This window comes from Hyperoodon ampullatus (assembly GCF_949752795.1).
Source record: "Hyperoodon ampullatus genome assembly, chromosome: 2".
NCBI lineage: Eukaryota > Metazoa > Chordata > Mammalia > Artiodactyla > Ziphiidae > Hyperoodon > Hyperoodon ampullatus.
Window position 1 is genome coordinate 95,969,019 of NC_136915.1, and position 22,051 is coordinate 95,991,069.

Genomic DNA, 22,051 nt, shown 5'->3' on the forward strand with positions numbered 1-22,051 from the left:
CATCACTTTCCTATATCATACAAGCAGCACTTCTGGTACATCTGTTTAACAAACGAAACCTTTCATGATGCTTCTCACAGGACTGGTGATTCATGAAACATTCAGTTGGAGACATTAATATAAGTGAAAGGGGTTTGAAAAATATAGTGTTCTTTTAATCACTAAATTATTGAATATCAGACAGAATTACTAGGTTCTTATTCTATATCAAGTATTTTATATAGTGTTTCAAACAATCGGTCATGTAGACCTTTTTGGGAAACTTTCATTGGCTAGAAGTGCTCTCTCTCAGGAAGACAGTGCGTTTCACTGCAGGAAAGTTACAAGCCATTGAAAACACTTCACTGTAACTCCCCATCCGTTGACTACCCATCTGCCCTAATAATGCAAAGTCCTCTTGTAACTCCAATAAGAAAAAAATAAGGATGGAAAAATTTGGAGAAAAATTTAAAATTAGTATGATGAGATTATAGTGAGTTGAATGGTGCCTCATCTCCCCAAAGACATGTCTGCCTAGAACCTGTGAATGTGATCTTATCTGGAAAATGGGTCTTGGCCGATGTAAGTTAAGGACCTCAAGATGAAATCATCCTGTATTATGATGAGCTCTAAATGAAATAAGTGTTTTTATAAAAGAAGAGAAAGGGAGATGACACACAGAGGAGGAAGTTATATGAAGACAAGGCAGAGATTGGAATGGTGTGTCTGTAAGCCACGGGACAGCAAAAATTGCCAGCAGCCATCCAGAAACTAGAAGAGAGGCATGGAATGGATTCCCCCTCAAAGCCTCCAGTAGGAACCAACCCTGCCAACACTTTGATTTCAGACTTCTGGCCTCTAGAACATAAGAGTAAATTTCTGTTGTTTTAATCCCCTTCGTTTATGGTAATTTTTAAGGCAGTTATAGGAAGCTATTACAGTGAGATTAAAACAGATATTTAAATTACCAGGATAAAATTAGATTAAATCAAACCCAAATGCCAAATGACCAAGGAAAAAGATGACAAAAGACTGAGGATAAAATTAGGAGATCAGAATAAGAGTAGATGAATATAGATATGTTGAATTACAAGAGCAAGAAGGTAAAAAATAAGTGGATGTTTGAGGAGTGTGTATGAAGGAGATAATAAATATTATCCCCTATTACACTGTGATAAAGCTAATAAATAATGGTTAAGGCATTATCAGATGTTTCAAGAATTATCAGGAATAAGCAAGTTATATAATGTTACAGTGAGTTAAATAAATATGAACGATACAAATTCTCCAAGTTTCTAAAACACTGGCTAAAATGAAGCTTAAGCACCTTGTCAGATGGCTAATAGAATAATGGGACTACCTGCGTGAAAGGAACAAGACCACAGTAGGGAAAAGCAGCCTGGGCCCTGGCTCTGGCTTTTACTTTTTCCTGCAAGGTCATTCGCATGGTCCCAAAGACCCAGGAAGCCTTTGTCAATTTTTGAAGAATTGCTATAATATTTGTCACCACCTCAAAAGGATCATGCTGTTCTATATTTTGTTTTCAAGCCCACCTATCTCTCCATGCTTTTTCAAATAACAACTACACATAGTGCTTTAATACCTGCTATGTCTCCCACAGACCTTAGGCTCTGACTTCACTCATTTAGCCCTTTCTGAACACGTGTTTCTTGAAAGGCACTGTGCAAAGTGCAATTTGAGAATGGGAAGCTCAGGAGCCTGGTTCCTAAGGCTTCAGGGAGCAATATACCAGAAGAAATCATTAAAACTGTATAAAAATATTGCTATATTTTATGTAAACTATGTAACGAAGTGTGAGCAATTCATAAAACTCTATCTTCAACCCCAAACACTCTTCTTAATGTCAAATGCCTACTGAACCCCTGAGTGTGCACAGGCACTGAAAGTCTGTGCACAACTGAATGTATTATCTCCTCCTCTATACATGTTATGTCTCTTTTGTTTCTTGACCAGTCCAATGGTTTCACCGTTTGCCAGTCATCCAAGGCAAATGTGTATCATACATGTACAACTTCTACCTCAATTCCTTTATCCAATCAATTCGACTTCCAGATTATACCAAAATTTGCCCACTGTCCTGCTCCACTGTCTCTATTCAGCTTTTGTCCAAACCTCCATCATCCCTCCCTTGGACATCTACAGTAGTTTCCTCACTCATCTCTTTGGTCCATGCCTCCCTTCAAGCCAGTCTCACAGAGTAGGCAGTGATCTTTCAAAACAGTGTAAATCAGTTCATATCATTTCTGCTTATAAAGCTTCAGTACATTCCCAATGTATATATTAGAATCCACTCAGTATGCTTTAAATATTTCGATCCCCTTCTAATTCCTTAAACGTGTGAAGTTATTTCCTGTTAAATGTCCTTCACACAAGCTGCTTCTTCACTGTGATGTTTCCCTACCACCACTAACCCACACCCTGCCAATCCACATAGATCCTTTAAGTTTTGTCTAGATGCCACTTCTTCAAAATGTCCTTCCCTGACCCTACAGGTTAAATAGGCCCTCTTGTTGTACACTTTCACTTTGCTTCTGCTTCACAAGACTTATCAAAATTTGTGATTATTTATGAAGTTATTTGTTTTATGTTTGTTCCTATCCATCTTATTCACTGTTATATTTAGCATATATTTAGAACAGGACCCGGCACATAGTAAGTGTTGAATAAATAACTGTTGAATAAAACAATGAAGGAATGAGTAAGTAAATACAGTGAGGTCACAGGTAAGGAAGAGATGGTTCAAATACGTCCTACTCCGTACTCTACACACCCTAAAATCAGTGCACCAAGCTGCCCCTGCTCCTGGAACAGGTGAAAGAGGAGAATGCTGCCATTTTCTCCCAATTCTGTTAGTTCTAAGGTAAACGGATCATCTCGAAATTTTAAAACTTTTACTTCCGAAATAATTCAGACTTAAATGTAGCAAGAATAGTACAAAGAATTTTTATATTTTTTTCACTCAAACTCCTCAAGTGTTAATATTTTACCATGTTTATCATCTCTATATTTTCCTGAACTATTTTAGAATATGTTGCAGACAATGCCCTTTATCTCTAAATATTTCAGTGTGTCCTTCCTAAAAACAAAGGCATTTTCTTCTCTTATAATCACAGTACAATTATCAAAAACAAAAATTATTTAATCTAGAAACTTATTTAAAATGTGTTAATTGTTCCCTGTGTGTCCTTTATAGCAAAAAAAAAAAAAAAAAAAAAAATTTCTGGTCCAGGATTCAACCTAGGATCACATGTTGCATGTGGCTGTCATGTTTCTTTGGTCTTCTCTTCAATTTGAAACAATTCTGCAGTCTTTCATGACATTGACATTTTTGAAGAGCATGGGCCAATTATTTTGTAGAATGTCATTGAGTTTGGGTTTCTCTGATATTTCCTCATGATTAGATTCAAATTGTGAACCCTGGAGGGCAGGAATACCACAAAAGTGATGTTACATCCTTCTCAGAGCATCACATTAGGAGGTGCATGATATCTAGTTGTCCCATTACTGGTGATGTTAACTTTGATCACTTTTAGGTGTTTCTATTTTCCCTCTTTAGTAATTAATATGGTCTTGTGAGAAGACACTTTGAGATCATGTAAATATAGTGATAACCAATATTTTTTTTAAACATTAGCCACCTCTGTGGTCCAACTAATTCTCCACTTACTTGGGAAAATGCTTAAGGTCTATTAATAGGTAATGAAACAGCTAATTGTGCAACTTTTCCAAGTGTAACGGTCTATTACCATTCTACCTTACCTCCTTCTCTCATGCATACAAAGAAAGAAACTTAGGATGCTATTTTTAAAAGAACATAATAAAATATCCAATCTCATTCCTTATTCATCAGATGAGAAAGCTGAGGCCCGAACAGGCCAAGTGACTTGCCTGGGGTCAGACAGCTACTCAGTAGCAGACCTGAAAATAATTAAGCGCTCACTGTAGCGCAAGAAAGGCAAAAGTCAGTTCAGTGCCCTTCAAATACACAAGCCCTAGGGGTACCCTCGCAGCAGTCTAAGGCACGTTTCCTACGACCGTTTTTGGAAAGTAATGGGATTCTTACACAGATCCACAGAACAGGGCAGAACATCATCCACGGAGCCACTGCAGTTTCTAGGGAAGCACAACGGCTCACTGATGTGCCTGAGTGCTCTTTGTTCTCTTCCTTCCTCTCGTCATCTCTCTTGGAAACACTCAAGTCATTGCGGAGGCAAAAATAGTCTCACAGCCCCAGGAAAGAGCCTTGCTTACAACGGGCTCCTCACCTACAAATGCTACACGCTCCTTGCCCAATACTCTGGATGTCTGTTTAATTCTAATTAGTGTCTTTATATATGTTAGTTTGCAATTGCATGAGGTAGGCCTGTCATAATCTTACCATATTTTACAAACTTGAGAAGAGTTTTTAATTCTCCCAAGAACATCTAAACCTAGACTAATACAGAAGCAAGCAGCCTCTTCTATGATGCCCTGGGACTTTCTTTTCCAAGGTGACTATATAGCATGTAAGAGAAAAATAATAATAAATCGCAGGTTTCAGGAGTTAGAACTCCAATCGCAACCTCCACCCAGAACACAGCGTGGTCCTAGGCTTTGGCTTGCCTGCTCTGCTTCCTCCATTACTTAGAAGCAATGAAGATGCCATGCTCTGTCCTGTATCCCAAGGTACTATTTCTTCATAAAAGTTATTCTGAGATGGTATTCAGCAGCACGCCCAGAGCTACGAAACAGAGGTAAGGACTCTAAAGACATACTACACAATCTTTCTATACAGAATATGTAGAGTTTCCTCTTTACCACTTCCTGAGAGACAAGTGTGTAAAAACAGAAGCAGTGTTTTAATTAAGGGTTAACATTTAATCAGGACTTGGTATAAAATAAGCAAGGGATATTTTAAAAAATCATAAAAGCAAAGATGTAAATTGCTATGAGTTAAAACTAGTAATTCAACAATTAGAAATATAGGAAAATGTTTGCTGTGTTAGAGGAGTGACTAGTAGTAGTAGGAAAGCAGCAGCTGTGGTAGAAGTGGTAGAATCAGCAGCAGCTGACTTTTTGGCATGTTTACCATGTTACCAGCACTCTGCTAAATGCTTTAATGTATAGCACCTCATTCAGTCCTCAAAATCATCATAGTGTTCTCATTTCATATGAAAGTCAGCAACAAGTAAATAAAACACTGGGATAATATACACTTGATCTAAGATTATAATCCTGCTGAATAATCTTGGAGTGTAGACCATCAAGAAATTATTGCTGACTGACATACCAGCACATGCCCTCACTTCTTTCTGGTCACTTTAGGAGTGAGATCTTCCCTGATCATCCTATATAAAAATATCAAACTCCTAACCCAGACTTGCCAGAGCTGCCTCATTAAAATATAAGCTCCATAAGGATAGGGACTCTGCTAAATCCCAACACCTAGAACAGCGCCTTTTCTGCGTTAGGTAATTATTATATGCTGAAGGAATGAATAACTGAATATAGCTTGCATGGATGCTCAAAATCATGTTATTGGCCATGCTTTGAAAAAGAAAAAGAGCCTGTAACGCCATCCCTAGTGGCTAAACAAGTTTGAGCACTGAATACTTGGTCAAACACTAGAAAAAAATTCAAACTAGGCAACTTCATTCGTAGTTGACCAATATTCTCTGAGCACCCACATGTGCCAAGCACAGGAGTGCCTGAGAGTGACCACACAGTGAAATAGAGGGTTAAGAACCTTCCACTGACTGGGATACCGGCTCTCCCTGACTGCCAGTCCCTCTCACCTGGACTTTCTAAAACTAAGCAAAAAACTCAGACAGGATATTTAGTGTAACTGACCTCCTGGGCAACTTTATCTCCTGCTACTGGGAAGGCAAAGTAAAAGAATTGAAAATTATACTTTTCGTGTAGGGAAAAATGTCATAACCCTGGTAGGCTTTTAAGAAGTTTGTAGAAAAAATTGTTTCTTAAGGGGAAGTTCCTTTTTTTTTTTTTTTTTAGAAGATGTTGGGGGTATGAGTTTATTAATTAATTAATTTATTTTTGCTGTGTTGCACCTTCATTTCTGTGCGAGGGCTTTCTCTAGTTGCGGCAAGAGGGGGCCACTCTTCATCGCGGTGCATGGGCCTCTCACTATCGTGGCTTCTGTTGTTGCGGAGCACAGGCTCCAGATGCGCAGGCTCAGTAGTTGTGGCTCACGGGGCTAGTTGCTCCACGGCATGTGAGATCCTCCCAGACCAGGGCTCGAACCCGTGTTCCCCCACATTAGCAGGTAGATTCTCAACCACTGTGCCACCAGGGAAGCCCGGGGAAGTTCCATTTTTGAATGAACAAAACTTATGGCCTATATGAGCATCTAAGATAACTGGGTAACAGTGGGGTAAAAACTGAAAGATAAATTTTAATGTGTTTACAGTTTCAACAAAAAGTGTGCTCTGACTACTTTCATTGCACAATCTTGTTCATTTATCACTGATCCTTGTGAAGAGAACAGCTATTAAGTTATTCAAATTGAAAAAAAAAGATGTCAGTTGATGTGACATTACTTGTATATTTACTTTATGGAAATGTTATGAAATTTTACTGGTGGTGTTAGTGCCCTGAGCGTTGCTTCCCTTTCAGTTTCTGCTTTTAGGGAAAAAAAGTTATATTACATGATGCAAATTCTTTTTTTTCAAATACCTCTAGATATTCCTATTTTGCTTAGGCTAAACCTTCTGAGGGTAATAAAACTGTATTCCTTTCTCTTCTAAAAAAGTTTTATGAAATTAAAATAAGGGGGTGAAATCACACTTTATTCATAGCATTTTTTCATCATAGTGTTGTCTTTACATGCTATATCTATTAACAGGAAGATTATATGACATTAAACGGTGACGAGAAAAAAGTTTTTGACTTGAACTCACACTCAAACTATAACATGCTTTCGGTTTGTGTGCTAATCTTTTGTGATTATTTGTGGCACAGTGCTCATTCTGAAAAGAAGTGGCTAATGTTTACTTTTAAATATTGGCATCAGAGGAAACATGCTTTTAGCTATTTCAAAGTTCCGAAAGTAGTCATTGAAATAGAATCTATAAGAAGACTTGCAGTACAAGGTTAGATGGGAGAACTGTGCACCAGCCTTGCTTAAATACTGTTAATCAAACAGGATTATGACCATAAACATGTATCAGTTAAAAAGTGTTTGGCTAATATAAAAGTCAGTGAAAAGTACAAAACTTACGTATTAACATACCCTATATTTCTGATGGATTTAACACACACATGATTTTTAATTTGGCATGAAGAACTAAATCTAGGCATGTTCATAAACCTGTTGGTCCATCTGATTCTGCTTTGCTCCAGAAAAATTCCTTGTTAAATGTATCAGCATATTAATTGGTTCTACTCCAAAATCTGGAATGAAGATGTTTAATGTTATCATGCCTTCGATCCTTAAGTGACAGCAAATTGTATTCTAAATTACAATACTCACAGCTGTTGCCTGCTCTATTACCCCTCTGTCCAGTTGAATGTTCTGGCTCCTTGTATGGAAACTGCAGAGTTGTATCCAAGGTTCTGAATCCTTCTTTAAGAGAGTGATGCTTGTAGTACTCCACAAGTTCCTTTAGGAAAAAAGAATCAAACACATGAACTCCTTGACACGTAATTATATACAATAGAGGGATGATCAATTTAATGCTAAATTTTCCATAAGCCTATCTTAGTGTGAGTAAATGATCATCTCTCCCTGCTGCCTGGAGGTGCATGACACCTAACTAGTAATTGTCGTTGCTACCCGGGCCACTTATAATGTGAGTTACCCCTGTTAGTCTTCACTCAGTTGTAGTAAGTAAAGAGAAACCATACTAAACCTCAGTTTCAGAGCAGTAATTATTGTTCTTATTTATGAAATACCTCCCTTTATTTTTGTTTAGAAAGGCAACAGCTGTTTTATGAATATATAGCAATTTCTAGCTTCCTGCATTTTCTTTCAACATAAGCAGAAAAACAAACTCAATCCTAAATGTACTTTTCCATGGTAAGCCAAAGTTGTTAAACCACAAATGCTACTTACTTGACATTGTTTCTGGCTTACGAGGAAGTGTTAGTGCCCTTCTCATAGCTGTCATCTGGTACTTACTAGAAGTCAATAATGTAGTTCTTTCCAATTTTCTCTTATACCTAATTTGCCCCAAATGCATCCAAGCCTAATATAATAACCACCCACCATCTTTCATACTAAAATTTCAGGAAATTTCTTTCGAGATGTTGGTTGCATAGGTTCTGCACAAATCTGAATCCCTCTACTTTAAACAGAAATTGAAAAATGATTAATTCATAATGGAAAAATGCATACTATCATTAGATGAGTACTATAGACATGTTTCTTAGAAAAACCTGAAATGAAAATAAAAGCATAATCACTTTTAACCTAATTATTCAGTGCTTCTACTACAGCACTATTGTTTAAAACAAACAGTATAAAAGCAACTCATTTCTTTAAAAAACCACACTGTCATCGATTCAGTATCTCCATTCAATGGGTATGTTCAAATCAGTTGGGCCAAAACAAATCAGTCGGGCCAAAAATCACCCGAAAGAAGAGAAAGAGGATTATCAATGATTTATTTATTATTATTATTATTATTATTATTATTATTTTTGTGGTACGCGGGCCTCTCATGTTGTGGCCTCTCCCGTTGTGGAGCACAGGCTCCGGACGCGCAGGCTCAGCGGCCATGGCTCACGGGCCCAGCCGCTCCGTGGCATGTGGGATCCTCCCAGACCGGGGCACGAACCCACGTCCCCTGCATCGGCAGGCGGACTCCCAACCACTGCGCCACCAGGGAAGCCCTATTTATTATTTTTGACCAAACTCGGGTGAGTTGTGGAATGCATCATGCGGGGAGTTCCAGGGGTCACAGAGATTTTGAAGATAAGGTTCCTAGGTGTCCTCATCCTTGAAGGAAAGTGAAGGATTATGGGAGTTCAAAGGCAAGAAAGAGAGCTTCCTTTTCTGAGTCCAGTGGGGAGGATAAAGGAAGAGTTCATGATGGAGGTAGCTTGGCTTAAATTGAAGAACAGGTAAAATTTCAAAAGCCAGGAAGGAGGGGAGGGAAGGATTATTTTAAGTAGAGCAGTCAGGCTGGGAACAGACACAAACACAATAAAGACCACGTTCATAAACTAAAAAGAGCCTGGTTTGGCTAAAGTACTGGATAAGGCAAATGGAGATTCTTCACCTTTCCCATCTGGGGATAATAAACCATTTCACAGGCTATAGCAAAGAATGTATAAAATGCCTGGTATGTGTGAATAATCATGAGAGTTACCATGATCCCATGTGCCAGGCCTTTTATATAGTTTCTTACAATCTTCAAACAAGAAACAAGAGATGGGCCTTTTCCCCCTGATGCTCAAGGCTCAGTAAGATTAATCAGCTTTGGGCAAGGTTGTATAACTGGTGTCTGGCTCCAAAGTTTGTGCTCTCAACTACATCATATTATTAGCAAATAGTACCTGGCAAATGTAAATATGCAAAAAGTGAAGCAAAGGGAAGGAGCATTTTCTAAGTATCTATGGTATTCCAGGAATTGTTCTCTTAGACCCAAGATGCTAGGGTTTGACACTTAAAAATTTTTTTTTCTTCCATCCTTTCTTCCTTGCTTGGGCCCAGATTATGGGTGCCCTTGATGAAGCAAAGGAATGTGGAACCTGACCAACGTAAAAAAAAAAAAAAGTTAAAATATCAGAAGATTATATCCTCAAAATGACTTCACTGATCAGAATATGGCATTTATATTATGGTGATTTTAGCATGGTTTGCAAAGGCAAGGTCTGGAATTAAATTCTAATTAGAGACCAATATTATCATTTAATTTCTTTAAATGCAAAATTTTGTAAGGTCTCTGGAAGAACAGTACACTAATTATCATGTGCATCAGCAACACTATATATATATATATATATATATATATATAAAACAGTTTTCTTAGTCTTCTCATTTAAACTGAATGAAATGTGTTTTCTTTAGCAAAAATGTGAAAATAAACCTGAGAGTAATTATAAGCCAATAACTTTGAACTTCAGTGTAATTTTGTTATAAGTAATATGAATTTTACGCATGATATCATGAATTAGTATGAATTAGGTTTATGTGAAGTTGGCTAGAAACTACAGAATTATCATACTGAAAAGGACTTGGTCATCATTTAATACATACCCACCTCCAAATTTTATGGAAGGAAAAAATGACTTTTCCAAGGCCTAGGGTCATGTGGCTTGGTAAGCTGTAAAACACTTTTTTATCACTTCACTAAGCATGGAAGATATTTTAGTTCCATTTTTACAGTCTTATGAGGGTAAATCTTCCTACATCTTTCTAACTGGGCAGAATTTAATAGTGCCATGGTGGATCTCTTCCAACTTATGCCTTTCAGTATTTTAGTCTAATCCACCTCTGCTTTAGCAATCATTGACCTTCAAGTACTACAAGTAAATAAGAAGACTCTAAACAAAAGAAATTGCTAAGCTTTCCTTATCTCACACTGACACAGCGGTGTCAACAATTCAGGTCTCTGAAAAATAATGAGTGAGAGCCAGTCATTCCAATTACCAAGGAAACAGGCAGTGGAGATGATTTATAAACAGCATTTGGACATGGACTGTCTGGCATACATGAAAATTAGAACAAAATTAATGCCTTGTAATCTGGATGCAGAAATTCATTTAGAATTTGGATTTAATGACTAAGAAAAACAAAGATTTTGATTAACCAAGCCATTGAAACCAGAGGGAAAAGGTTAGGTCATAACCACCTGAGGCCAATCTTCTTTTCAAGAAACGGGCTAATTTAAAACAAATTCTGGATTTCGTTTTCATTTTACGTCCTTTCCAAATTAAATTTAATTCCAGGCCCTAATGAGTGTCATTAGGTAGATGAATATAACTTTACCAGCCATGATGGGAAGATACTGAACTAAAGAAACAATGCATAGACTGTTATGTACTTATAATGGGAACTGTGTTATTTGAGACCAACACGATAAAATGTAACCTCATTGAGGTTGCATTATGCAGGTTCAGAGAAGCCCCTATGTTACCAAGGTGCCTATGAACCCTCTCTCTCCTTCCAGAGGGGCTAGTTACTGAGATAGGAGCCATCCCTTCTGATCAGGTATCCATGTGGCATTTCCCAGTGGAGGGTCAAAGGACAGCACTATTGTGAGGTTCTTGGTACACAGAGATTTACTAATTTGAAAGCTGTTTAGAACAGTTGAGTCCTTTTTGAATTGTGCAAAAACACAGTAACTTCACATAGTGAGGGCTCAATATAAATTTGTTCAACAAATGAACAGAAACAAAGAGGAGGAGGTAGGTCCAGACAACTTCAGCGGTCTCTTCAGCAACGTTTACAGTGATTTTGTAACATCTGACAGAAGTATTCATCTAAGGTTGAGATTTTTCAGCTCCTTGTCCATCATATCCTTTGGCTGAAGTTTTTTTTTTTTTCCTTGTAGTTTTGCAGTTAATTCCTAATCCCCTCCCTTTAACCCTCTGCACTATGTACTTCCTTACAAAAGATCCCCAGATATGGAGGAAAAAACACGCATGTGTCTTTTGCAGTGGCATTTCTGATGTTTTACAAATAGCATATGAGGGGAGCTTATTTTAGCTCTGTGACAACTACTTTTAATTCCCTTTCCAGAACATCATTGCAGAAACTTTTACTGCTCTCTGGTCCAAATTATTTGAATTCTGGGTCTTTATTGCTTATACTATAATAACAGCTTTACATGCAGATAGGAACTTGAGGATCTGTGTCCACTAATCCAGGTCATGCAGTATTTACTGGCTTTTCACATCTAACCTTAGAGGATGAGGAACTTTCTTGAGCTGAATCCAGGTGACGAAGAGATGAATTGATTGGCCCTCTCCAGTGACTATTCCTTTCATCCTCTTTGCTTATCTCCTGTGATGGAAGTCCCTTTTGTTGCTTTCAAAGTCATCAAGGCTGGTAGTCAGCTTTGGCCCTACAGCATTCTTTTTTTTAAGTCTCATATTAACTATAATACCACGGAGCAGCCTCATTACCAACCACCCTAATTTCTTCAGGTGAGAGTCAAGCTGGTGTATCTTGCAGCGATGTGGAGACTCCCTGTTCACGCTTTTATCATGTCTCAGCTGGGGCTGTTACTCATTATTTGTGCATCCACTTGCCACCCTGCTAGGTTTTCCTTTAGGGAAGAACCTCCTCAGGTCCAGTTTTCTCTGTGCACAGCCTGCTTGTTCCAGCAGAACATAACTCACTGCCAGCAGAGAGGATACCTGGATCTTGGTTGCCAACTTGACAGGGTTTACATTTTCCAGGACACAGTCTTGTTACCCATCCTTAGCTTTTGAATTGGGAATGTGATATTTATGTCCAGAGAGGTTGTCTTACTTTTCTTTCAACTCAAGATGCTTCAATTTCTTTAAAACGCTGATTCCTGTCTTGAAGCAGTTCTAAATTTTTAGATAAGGCTTTCAAGCTGGCTTATTTATTTATTTATTTATTTATTTTTTTTTGTGGTATGTGGGCCTCTCATTGTTGTGGCCTCTCCCGTTGCGAAGCACAGGCTCCGGACGCGCAGGCTCAGCAGCCATGGCTCACGGGCCCAGCCGCTCCGCGGCATGTGGGATCTTCCCAGACCGGGGCACAAACCCGTGTCCCCTGCATCGGCAGGTGGACTCTCAACCACTGCGCCACCAGGGAAGCCCCAAGCTGGCTTATTTTGTAAGGCTCTCTTACACTGTTTTACTTTAATGTTAACATCTGCAAAGTGCTTTGAGATGTTTTCTGGAATGATGCAGTGTGTATCATTTGACTGATGGTGCAATCAATGAGTGGTCCTTCCCAATGTTACTCAAAGTACTTAGCAGAGTGCTGCAAATGCATCTTATGTCCTATCTCCAAATTCTTCATTATCTCAAGAAATTCTTGCAAACTTGAGAAACAGACTTGAGATCATTTTTCATGAAATAAGAACTTTCTTCTTTACTGTCAATGCACAAGCGTTGACAGTAAATGCACATGTGCACAAGCAATGCACATGTAATGACATACTGATATATGTATTGTTGATATGACATAAACATACTATTCTTATATGTTAAGTTACACTTTTAAAAATCATCAGAATTAATAATCTTTATTTATTTGAAACTTGGTAACAACATATTGTTCAATTTAAATGTAAAATTCCTATGAAATATCACTGTCATGTGGTAAAAATGCCACCTTGTTAATGTTTAATTGTCCAAGGTAATGAAGGAGAACTGTAGTACAGATCACCTAAAATAGCAGAAAATACAAAAAGGTTTTCCATTTGACAGTATGTTTTGCATGAAATGAACCTAAATGTGAGCGGTATTTTACCAATTACAACTTTTTAATGTTATAATTTAAAATATCTTCCTCTGCCTGAATGAAAAGATAGAGGCAGAGGAAGAAAGAGAAGCATGTTAAAACTCTGCTGTGTGTCATTCAAACAAGGTAAAACACAAGTAACTGAAAGTTGATTGTTTTGAATGTGTCTGTGGCTCTAAGAATCTTCTAGTGTGGACTCTGAAATATTATCTTAAATTTGTAAATTTAGTTTACAATGAAAAATATGTCTAGGGCAATATAAAACTTAACTAGAATTCTTACAAGTAAAATTTTCAGGATTCTGCTGCAAAATTATGGTATGATTCTCTTTAAACAATGTTTCAGTGAGCAAATACTCCAAGAAACTAGAATTAAACTGACCTTTCTAATAAGAGAAAAATAAGGACCACAGATTGAAAAGAACTAATCAATGCTTACCATTAAGCTTTTAAACTTTCTATTTTCTGCAATGTGAAAAAAGCCATCTCTTGTTAAAATCTTGATGTGCTTTGCTTCATTATTGTACCTGTGGGCAATGGATAACTTATGAATATAAATGTGTTTTTAATCAGTAGAAATCAATAATTACCAGAGGGCATGCCCCAATAACATTATAGGAATTAATTCTGAAGACAAAATATATACCTATGCCAATACACTGGTGACAGCTAATTAACAAAATATATTCACTAGATTGGTTGAAGATACAACCAATATTTGAAGTGAGACGGGGGGGGGTTGGGCTAGATTTGATCAATCATTATGCCCAATTTATTTATAAGATCAATTTGGGAATATGGAAAAACAAAATAAAATCTAGTAATTTATAATTCTTAGGATTTACTAGAAACATACACATATCAAGTACAATGTTGTGAAAGAAATGTAGTATGCCAATTAGCAGCCTATAACACAATACCATTTTTTCTAACAGATATTTTCAAGTATTAATGAACTGTCTGGAGAGATGATACATTATTTCTGCAGCAATTAGAACCTTGGTTTTCAGCTTCAGTGTTATATATGTCAGATGATCTATGCAATTATGAAAACAGCAAAGCTATTTCTGTAAAAGTACTTGTCCCACTTACTTAATGCTAATTGCATATTCTCCTGACTCTTTGGTCCTGTGCCTCACAAGGTAAGTACTATTTACCCTGTTAATAAGTTCAGTCTCTGCCTGCAATCTTTCCATTGCTCCAGCATACCTGTAAGAAACAAAGATGCAGAAAATTTGGATAATGTACCTGGAAGAGAACAGAGGCTAAAAATATGTATCTGTTAGGATTTTAACTTAGTGGCAGATCTGAACTGTTTTTACTTCTGTACTAATTATAGTACTTCAAAAAATAATGCAGAAAAAAGTCCTTTAGATACGTCCAAACACAAATGCTCTACAACAGTGAAGTGAATATTGACTAACATACACTAAATATTTATCAAATAAATAAAAAAAATTTTTTTGGACAAAGAAAAGAATTAATAGGTATCGGGTTAGAGAGAGAGTTGTGGGGAATTTAGGGACAAGAAAGAAAAAGACTTGTAGGGAAGGGTTGCCCTGCCTAAGACACACACAGATGTACATACATGTATACACACATACACGCACTCCTCCAAAATTTCGCCTTTTCTAGGTAAAACAGTATGAAACAAAATTTCCTTTGAGAATTGTTGTAAGAAAATTCAGAAACAATTTAAATTATTTTTAAATAATTATTTTTTGGATATAAGATTAATTCTTGTAGTCCACAATTTTGATAACCAGTTTTCTTAAGAAACTGGTAGTAATGAATAAAATTTTTTAAAGGTGGATATTTTCAAAACCATAATTCAATTCTTCCTAAACTATACTGGTCTTAAGCATACCCAGATCCCATAACAATAATAATAAAAGGCCCAAATTCAACGTTAAAATATTCTTTAATGACCCTTCGCATCAAATACAGGTTTAGCATTTATTGACAAAATATATCAGAGATTACGGGTAATAAAAGTTAAAGGAAAAAGTTTTATGTTGAGATCAGCTATCTTTCAAATCAATATTCTAGAAAATTTTCTGATTCACATATAGACTCATGTAACCCAGTGTAAATACCCACATCTAATCTATGCTAAATATTGGGTTGGCCAAAACGTTTGTTCGGTTGGTGAATACGTTCAATAAAATTCCTTGTGAAAATGAAAAATGTTTTATTTTTATTTAAAACCGAACGAACTTTTTGGCCAATCCAATATTTAAAATACACATGGTAGGCATTTGACAAGTTTGTAAAGGGAGGAGGACATGTGAGGTTTCCACCAAGTACAGAAGAAAAGCTAAGGGCATTTTATATAGATGGTACCTTGGGTTAAAGTTAGGATAACCACTGACTCATTACTACCTAGTATAATCTGACTCACATCTTCCTCTTCAATCTTATCTCTAACAAACCCCTTCTTTACTAGTCTCCAGGCTTCTTTCAGGTTCAAGAATTCTTAGAGTTTTGCATAGACTATATTCCTGTGTTGGAAAACTCTCACCCTCTGTCAACCCACATTCCTTCTCATCCTTCAGGTTTAGAGAGTCTTTTCTGACCATTCCAGCTAAAGAACACTGTCCTGTGTCTGGCACTCTCCATTCCATTATTCTCATTACAGTATCCCTAATTTCCTTCATGGCATTTATGGCAATTAGCATATAGCATAAGAATTTTTATCAGAGTAACACATGAACCTAATTTTTAAAAGTCAAGTCGTACTATAAAACTATAATGAAAAAGCAGCACTACCCCATCTTATCAGATTCTACCCCAAGTCCCATTTCAAGTATTTCACCTATTTTTCCTTGTTATTTTTAAATATCTACTTGAATATTTCTAAATAACATGATTAAACTACAATTTATCAATTTTATTTTTAATTTTAATTTTATTGGAGTATAGTTGATTTACAATATTGTGTTAGTTTTAGGTGTACAAGCAAAATGATTCAGTTAAACATAAACATATATTCATTCTTTTTTGGATTCATTTCTCTGATAGGTTATCACAGAATATGGAGTAGAGTTCCCTGTCCTATACAGTATGTCCTTGTTGGTTATCTATCCTATATATAGTAGTGTGTGGATGTTCATCTCAAGTTCCTGATTTATCCCTCCCCACAACGTTTCCCCTTTGGTAACTGTAGTTAGTTTTCAATATCCCAAAGTCCATTTCTGTTTTGTAAATAAGTTTATTTGTATCATTTTTTAAAATTAGATTCCACATACAAGTGATATCATATGATATTTGTCTTTATCTGACTTACTTCACTTAGTATGACAATCTCTAGGTCCATGCATGTTGCTGCAAATGGCATTATTTCATTTTTTTTATGGCTGAGTAATATTTTCCATTGTCTGTATGTACCACATCTTCTTTACCCATTCCTCTGTCCCTAGACATTTAGGTTGCTTCCATGTCTTGGCTATTGTAGATAGTGCTGCAATGAACATTAGGGAAGCATGTATCCTTTCAAACCATGTTTTCTCTGGATATGTGCCCAGGAATGGGATTGCTGGATCATATGGTAGTTCTATTTTTAGTTTTTTAAGGAACCTCCATACTGTTTTCCATAGTGGTAGAGCCAATTTACATTCCACCAATAGTGTAGGAGGGTTCCCATTTCTCCACACCCCCTCCAGCATTTATTGTTTGTGGACTTTTTAATGATGGCCATTCTGACCAGTGTGAGGTGATACCTCATTGGAGTTTTGATTAGCATTTCTCTGATAATTAGTGATGTTGAGCATCTTTTCATATGCCTTTTGGCCAACTGTATGTCTTCTTGGGAGAAATGTTTATTTAGGTCTCTGCCCATTTTTCGTTTGGGATTTTTTTTTGGTTTTTTTTTGACATAGAGCTGCTTGAGCTGTTTGCATATTTTGGAGATTAATCCCTTGTCGGTCACTTTGTTTGCAAATATTTTCTCCCATTCTGTGGGTTGTCTTTTTGATTTTTTTTAATGGTTTCCTTTCCTGTGCAGAAGCTTTTAAGTTTAATTAGGTCCCATTTGTTTATTTTTGCTTTTATTTTCATTACTCTAGGAGGTGAATCCAAAAAGATATTGCTGAGATTTATGTCAGAGTGTTCTGCCTATGTTTTTCTCTAAGAGTTTTATAATGTCTGGCCTTACATTTAGGTCGCTGATCCATTTTGAGTTTATTTTTGTGTATGGTGTTAGAGAATGTTCTAATTTCATTCTTTTACATGTAGCTGTCCAGTTTTCCCAGCATCACTTACTGAAGAGACTGTCTTATCTCCATTGTACATTCTTCCCTTCATTGTCATAGATTAAAAAAATTTTTTTTTCTAATTTTTTTTTTCCTGCATCTATTGAGATGATCATATGGTTTTTATTCTTCAATTTGTTGATGTGGTGCATCACACTGATTGATTTGCAAATACTGAAAATTCCTTGCATCCCTGGGATAAATCTCACTTGATTACAGTGTATGATCACATTTAATATATTGTTGGTTTCAGATTGCTAGTATTTTGTTGAGGATTTTTGGGTCTATGTTCATCAGTGATATTGGCCTGTAATTTTCTTTTTTGGTGGTATCGTTATCTGATTTTGGTATTGGGGTGATGCTGGCCTCATAGAATGTGTTTGGGAGTGTTCCATTCTCTGTGACTTTCTGGAAGAGTGTGAGAAGTATAGGTGTCAACTCTTCTCTAAATGTTTGATAGAATTTGCCTGTGCAGCAATCTTGTTCTGGACTTTTGTTTGCTGGGAGTCTTTTAATCAGTTTCAATTTCAGTACTTGTGATTGGTCTGTTCATGTTTTCTATTTCTTCCTGGTTCAGTCCTGGGAGATTGTACCTTTCTGAGAATTTGTCCATTTCTTCTAGGTTGTCCATGTTATTGGCTTATAGTTGCTTGTAGTACTCTCTTATGATCCTTTGTATTTCTGTGGTGTCAGTTGTAACTTCTTTTTCATTTCTAATTGTATTGATTTGAGCCCTCTCCCTCTTTTTCTTGATGAGTCTGGCTAAAGTTTTGTCAATTTTGTTTATCTTTTCAAAGAACCAGCTTACAGTTTCATTGATCTTTTCTATTTTCTTCATCTCTATTTCATTTATTTCTGCTCTGATCTTTATGATTTATTTAATTCTACTAACTTTGGGTTTTGTTTGTTCTTCTCTCTCTAGTTGCTCTAGGTGTAAGCTTAGGGTGTTTGAGATTTTTCTTGTTTCCTGAGGTAAGACTGTATTGCTATAAACTTTCCTCTTGGAACTGCTTTTGCTGTGTCCCATAGGTTTTGGATCATCGTGCTTTCACTTTCATCTCTCTCTAGGTATCTTTTGATTTCCTCTTTGATTGATCCATTGGTTGTTTAGTAGCATATTGTTTAGCTTCCACGTGTTTGTGTTTTTTTAGTTTTTTTCCTTGTAGTTGATTTCTAATCTCATAGCGTTGAGGTTGGAAAAGATGCTTGATGTGATTTCAATTTTCTTAAATTTACTGAGGCTTGCTTTGTGGCCCAGCAGGTGATCAATCTTGGAGAATGTTCCATGTGCACTTGAGAAGAATGTGTATTCTGCTGCTTTTGGATGGAATGCTCTGTAAATATCAATTAAGTCCACCTGGTCTATTATGTCATTTAATGCCTGTGTTTCCTTATTGATTTTCTGTCTGGATGATCTGTCCATTGATGAAAGCGGGGTGTTAAAGTCCCCCACTATTACTGTGTTATTGTTAGTTCCTCCTTTTATGGCTGTTAGAGGTGCTTCTATGTTGGGTGCATGTATATTTAAAATTGTTATATCTTCTTCTTGGATTGATCCCTTGATCATCATGTAGTGCCCTTCTCTGTTTCTTGTAATAGTCTTTATTTTAAAGTCTAGTTTGTCTGACATGAGTATTGTTACTCCAGCTTTCTTTTCATTTCCATTCGCATGGAATAGATTTTTTTACATACCCTTACTGTGAGTCAGTATGTGTCCCTAGATCTGTAGCATTGCTACTGCATCTTTCTTTTTGTTTTCATTTGCATGGAATATCTTTTTCCATCTTCTCACTTCAGTCTGTATGTGTCCCTAGATCAGAAGTGGGTCTCTTGTAGACACCATATATATGGGTCTTGTTTTTGTATCCATTCAGCTAGTCTGTCTCTTTTGACTGTTGCATTTAATCTGTTTATGTTTAAGATAATTATCAATATGTATGTTCTTATTGCCATTTTGGTAATTGTTTTGGATTTGTTTTTGTTGGTGTTTTTTCTTCCCTTTCTCTTTTGTTCTCTTGTGATTTGATGACCAAATTTAGTGTTGTGTTTGGATTCCTTTTTCTTTTTTGTGTGTGTATCTATTGTAGATTTTCGGTTTTCAGCTACCATGAGGTTTTGATATAACAGTCTATATATACACAAAATTGTTTTAAGTTGTTGGTCTTTTAATTTCAAATGCATTTTCAGTATCTTGCATTTGTGCTCTTCTCCACTCACAATTGCTGGTTTTGATATCATATTTGTGTAGAAATGATTTCCTACCTTTACGTTTACCTTACTGATGAGATTTTACATTTGTAATTTTCTTGATTGTAGTTGTGGCCTCTTCTGCCTAGAGAAGTTCCTTTGGCATTTGTTGCAAAGCTGGTCTGGTAGTGCTGAGTTCTCTTGGCTTTTGCTTGTATGTAAAACTTTTGATTTCTCTATCAAATCTGAATGAAAGCCTTGCTGGGTAGAATATTCCTGGTTGTAGGTTCTTCCCTTTCATCACTTTAAATATATCATGAAACTCCCTTCTGGCCTGCAGAGTTTCTGCTGAAAAATCAGCTGATAACCATATTGGAGTTCCCTTGTATGTTATTTGTTGCTCTTCCCTAGTTGCTGTTAATATTTTTTTCTCTATCTTTAATTTTCATCAATTTGATTACTATGTGGCTTGGTGTGTTCCTCCTTGGGTTTATCCTGCCTGGGACTCTTTGTGCTTCCTGGACTTGGGTGACTGTTTCCTTTCCCATGTTAAGGAAGTTTTCAGCTATTATCTCTTCAAATGTTTTCTCAGATCCTTTCTCTTCTCTCCTTCTGGGACCCCTATAGTGTGAATGTCGGTGTATTTAATGTTGTCCCTACGGTCTCGTAGACTGTCCTCATTTATTTTCATACTTTTTTCTTTATTCTGTTCCATGGCAATGATTTCCACCATTCTGTCTTCCAGGTCACTTATCCATTCTTCTGCCTCAGTTATTCTGCTACTGATTCTTTCTAGTTTATTTTTTCATTTCAGTTATTGTATTGTTATTGTTCATCTGTTTATTTGTTCTTTAGTTCTTCTAGGTCTTTGTTAAGTTATTGTATTGTATCTTCTCAATCTGTGCCTCCATTCTTTTTCCAAGCTCTTGGATCATCTTTACTATCATTACTCTGAATTCTTTTTCAGGTGGATTGTCTATCTCCACTTTACTTAGTTCTTCTGGGGTTTTATCTTGTTCCTTCATCTGGGACATATTCCTCTGCTGTCTCATTTTGTCTAACTTTCTGTGATTGTGGTTTCTGTTCTGCAGGCTGCAGGGTTGTAGTTCTTCTGCTGTCTGACCTCTGGTGGATGAGGCTGTCTAAGAGGCTTGTGCGGGCTTCCTGGTGGGAGGGACTGGTACCTGCCCACTGATGGGTGGAGCTGGGTCTTCTCCCTTTGGTGGGCAGGGCCATGTCAGGGCGTGTGTTTACTGGGCAGCTGTTTATTCAGGAAAACTTTAAGCAGCTTGTCTGCTAATGGATGGGGCTGTGTTCCCACCCTATTGGTTGTTTGGCCTGAGGTATCCCAGCACTGGAGCCTACAGATTGTTGGGTGGGGCCAGGTCTTGGTGAGATAATGGCGGCCTTCAAGAGGGCTCATGCCAATGAGTTTGTCAAACCTGCCACTACCAGTGTCCTTGTCCCTGCAGTGAGCCACAGCCACCCCTGCCTTCACAGGAGACTCTCTAATACTAGCAGGTAAGTCTGGCTCAGTCTCTTATGAGGTTACCACTTTTTTCCCTGGGTCCTGGTGCACATGAGATCCTGTGTGCACTCACCAAGAGTGGGGTTTCTGTGTCCCCCAGTCCTGTGGAATTGCTGTGATCAAATCCTGCTGGCCTTCAAAGACAGATTCTCTGGGGGCTCCCTCTCCTGTTGCCACACCTCCAAGCTGGGGAGCCTAATGTGGGGCTCAGGACTTTCACTCTTGTGGGAGAACTTCTGTGGTATAATTGTTTTCCAGTTTGTGAGTTGGCCACCTGGTGTGTATGGATTTGATTTTATTGCGATTGTGCCCCTCCTACTATCTTGTTGTGGCTTATTCTCTGTCTTTGGATGCAGAATATCTTTTTTGGTAGGTTCCAGCGTTTTTTTTATTGGTGGTTGTTCAGTCATTAGTTGTGATTCTGGTGTTTCCATAAGAAGGGGTGAGCATGTGTCCTTCTACCCTGCCATCTTGTCTCCTCCCATTATATATCTCCCATGAGGTTTTGATGTAGCAGTCTACATATATACAAGATTGTTTTAAGTCGTTGATCTCTTAATTTTAAATGCATTTCCAATATCCTGCATTTGTACTCTCCTCTTCTCATTATTGCTGGTTCTGATATCATATTTGTGCATGGATGACTTCCTACTTTTACTTTATGTTTGCCTTAACTGTTGAGCTTTCCCATTCATAATTTTCT

General features: G+C 37.1%; 1 protein-coding gene across 2 annotated transcripts in view; it reads right to left on the bottom strand.

Annotated features, from left to right (window-relative positions):
- Positions 1-22,051, bottom strand: part of VAV3 (vav guanine nucleotide exchange factor 3) — a gene marked incomplete at its 5' end in the record, with an annotated part of 403,292 nt that overhangs the window by 13,251 nt on the left and 367,990 nt on the right. For both annotated transcript variants that reach the window (XM_079697986.1, XM_079697985.1), the window contains 3 exons: positions 7,469-7,598; positions 13,823-13,910; positions 14,476-14,592. In XM_079697986.1, the coding sequence (XP_079554112.1) occupies positions 7,469-7,598; positions 13,823-13,910; positions 14,476-14,592 (335 nt within the window). The remainder of the gene's footprint in view (positions 1-7,468; positions 7,599-13,822; positions 13,911-14,475; positions 14,593-22,051) is intronic.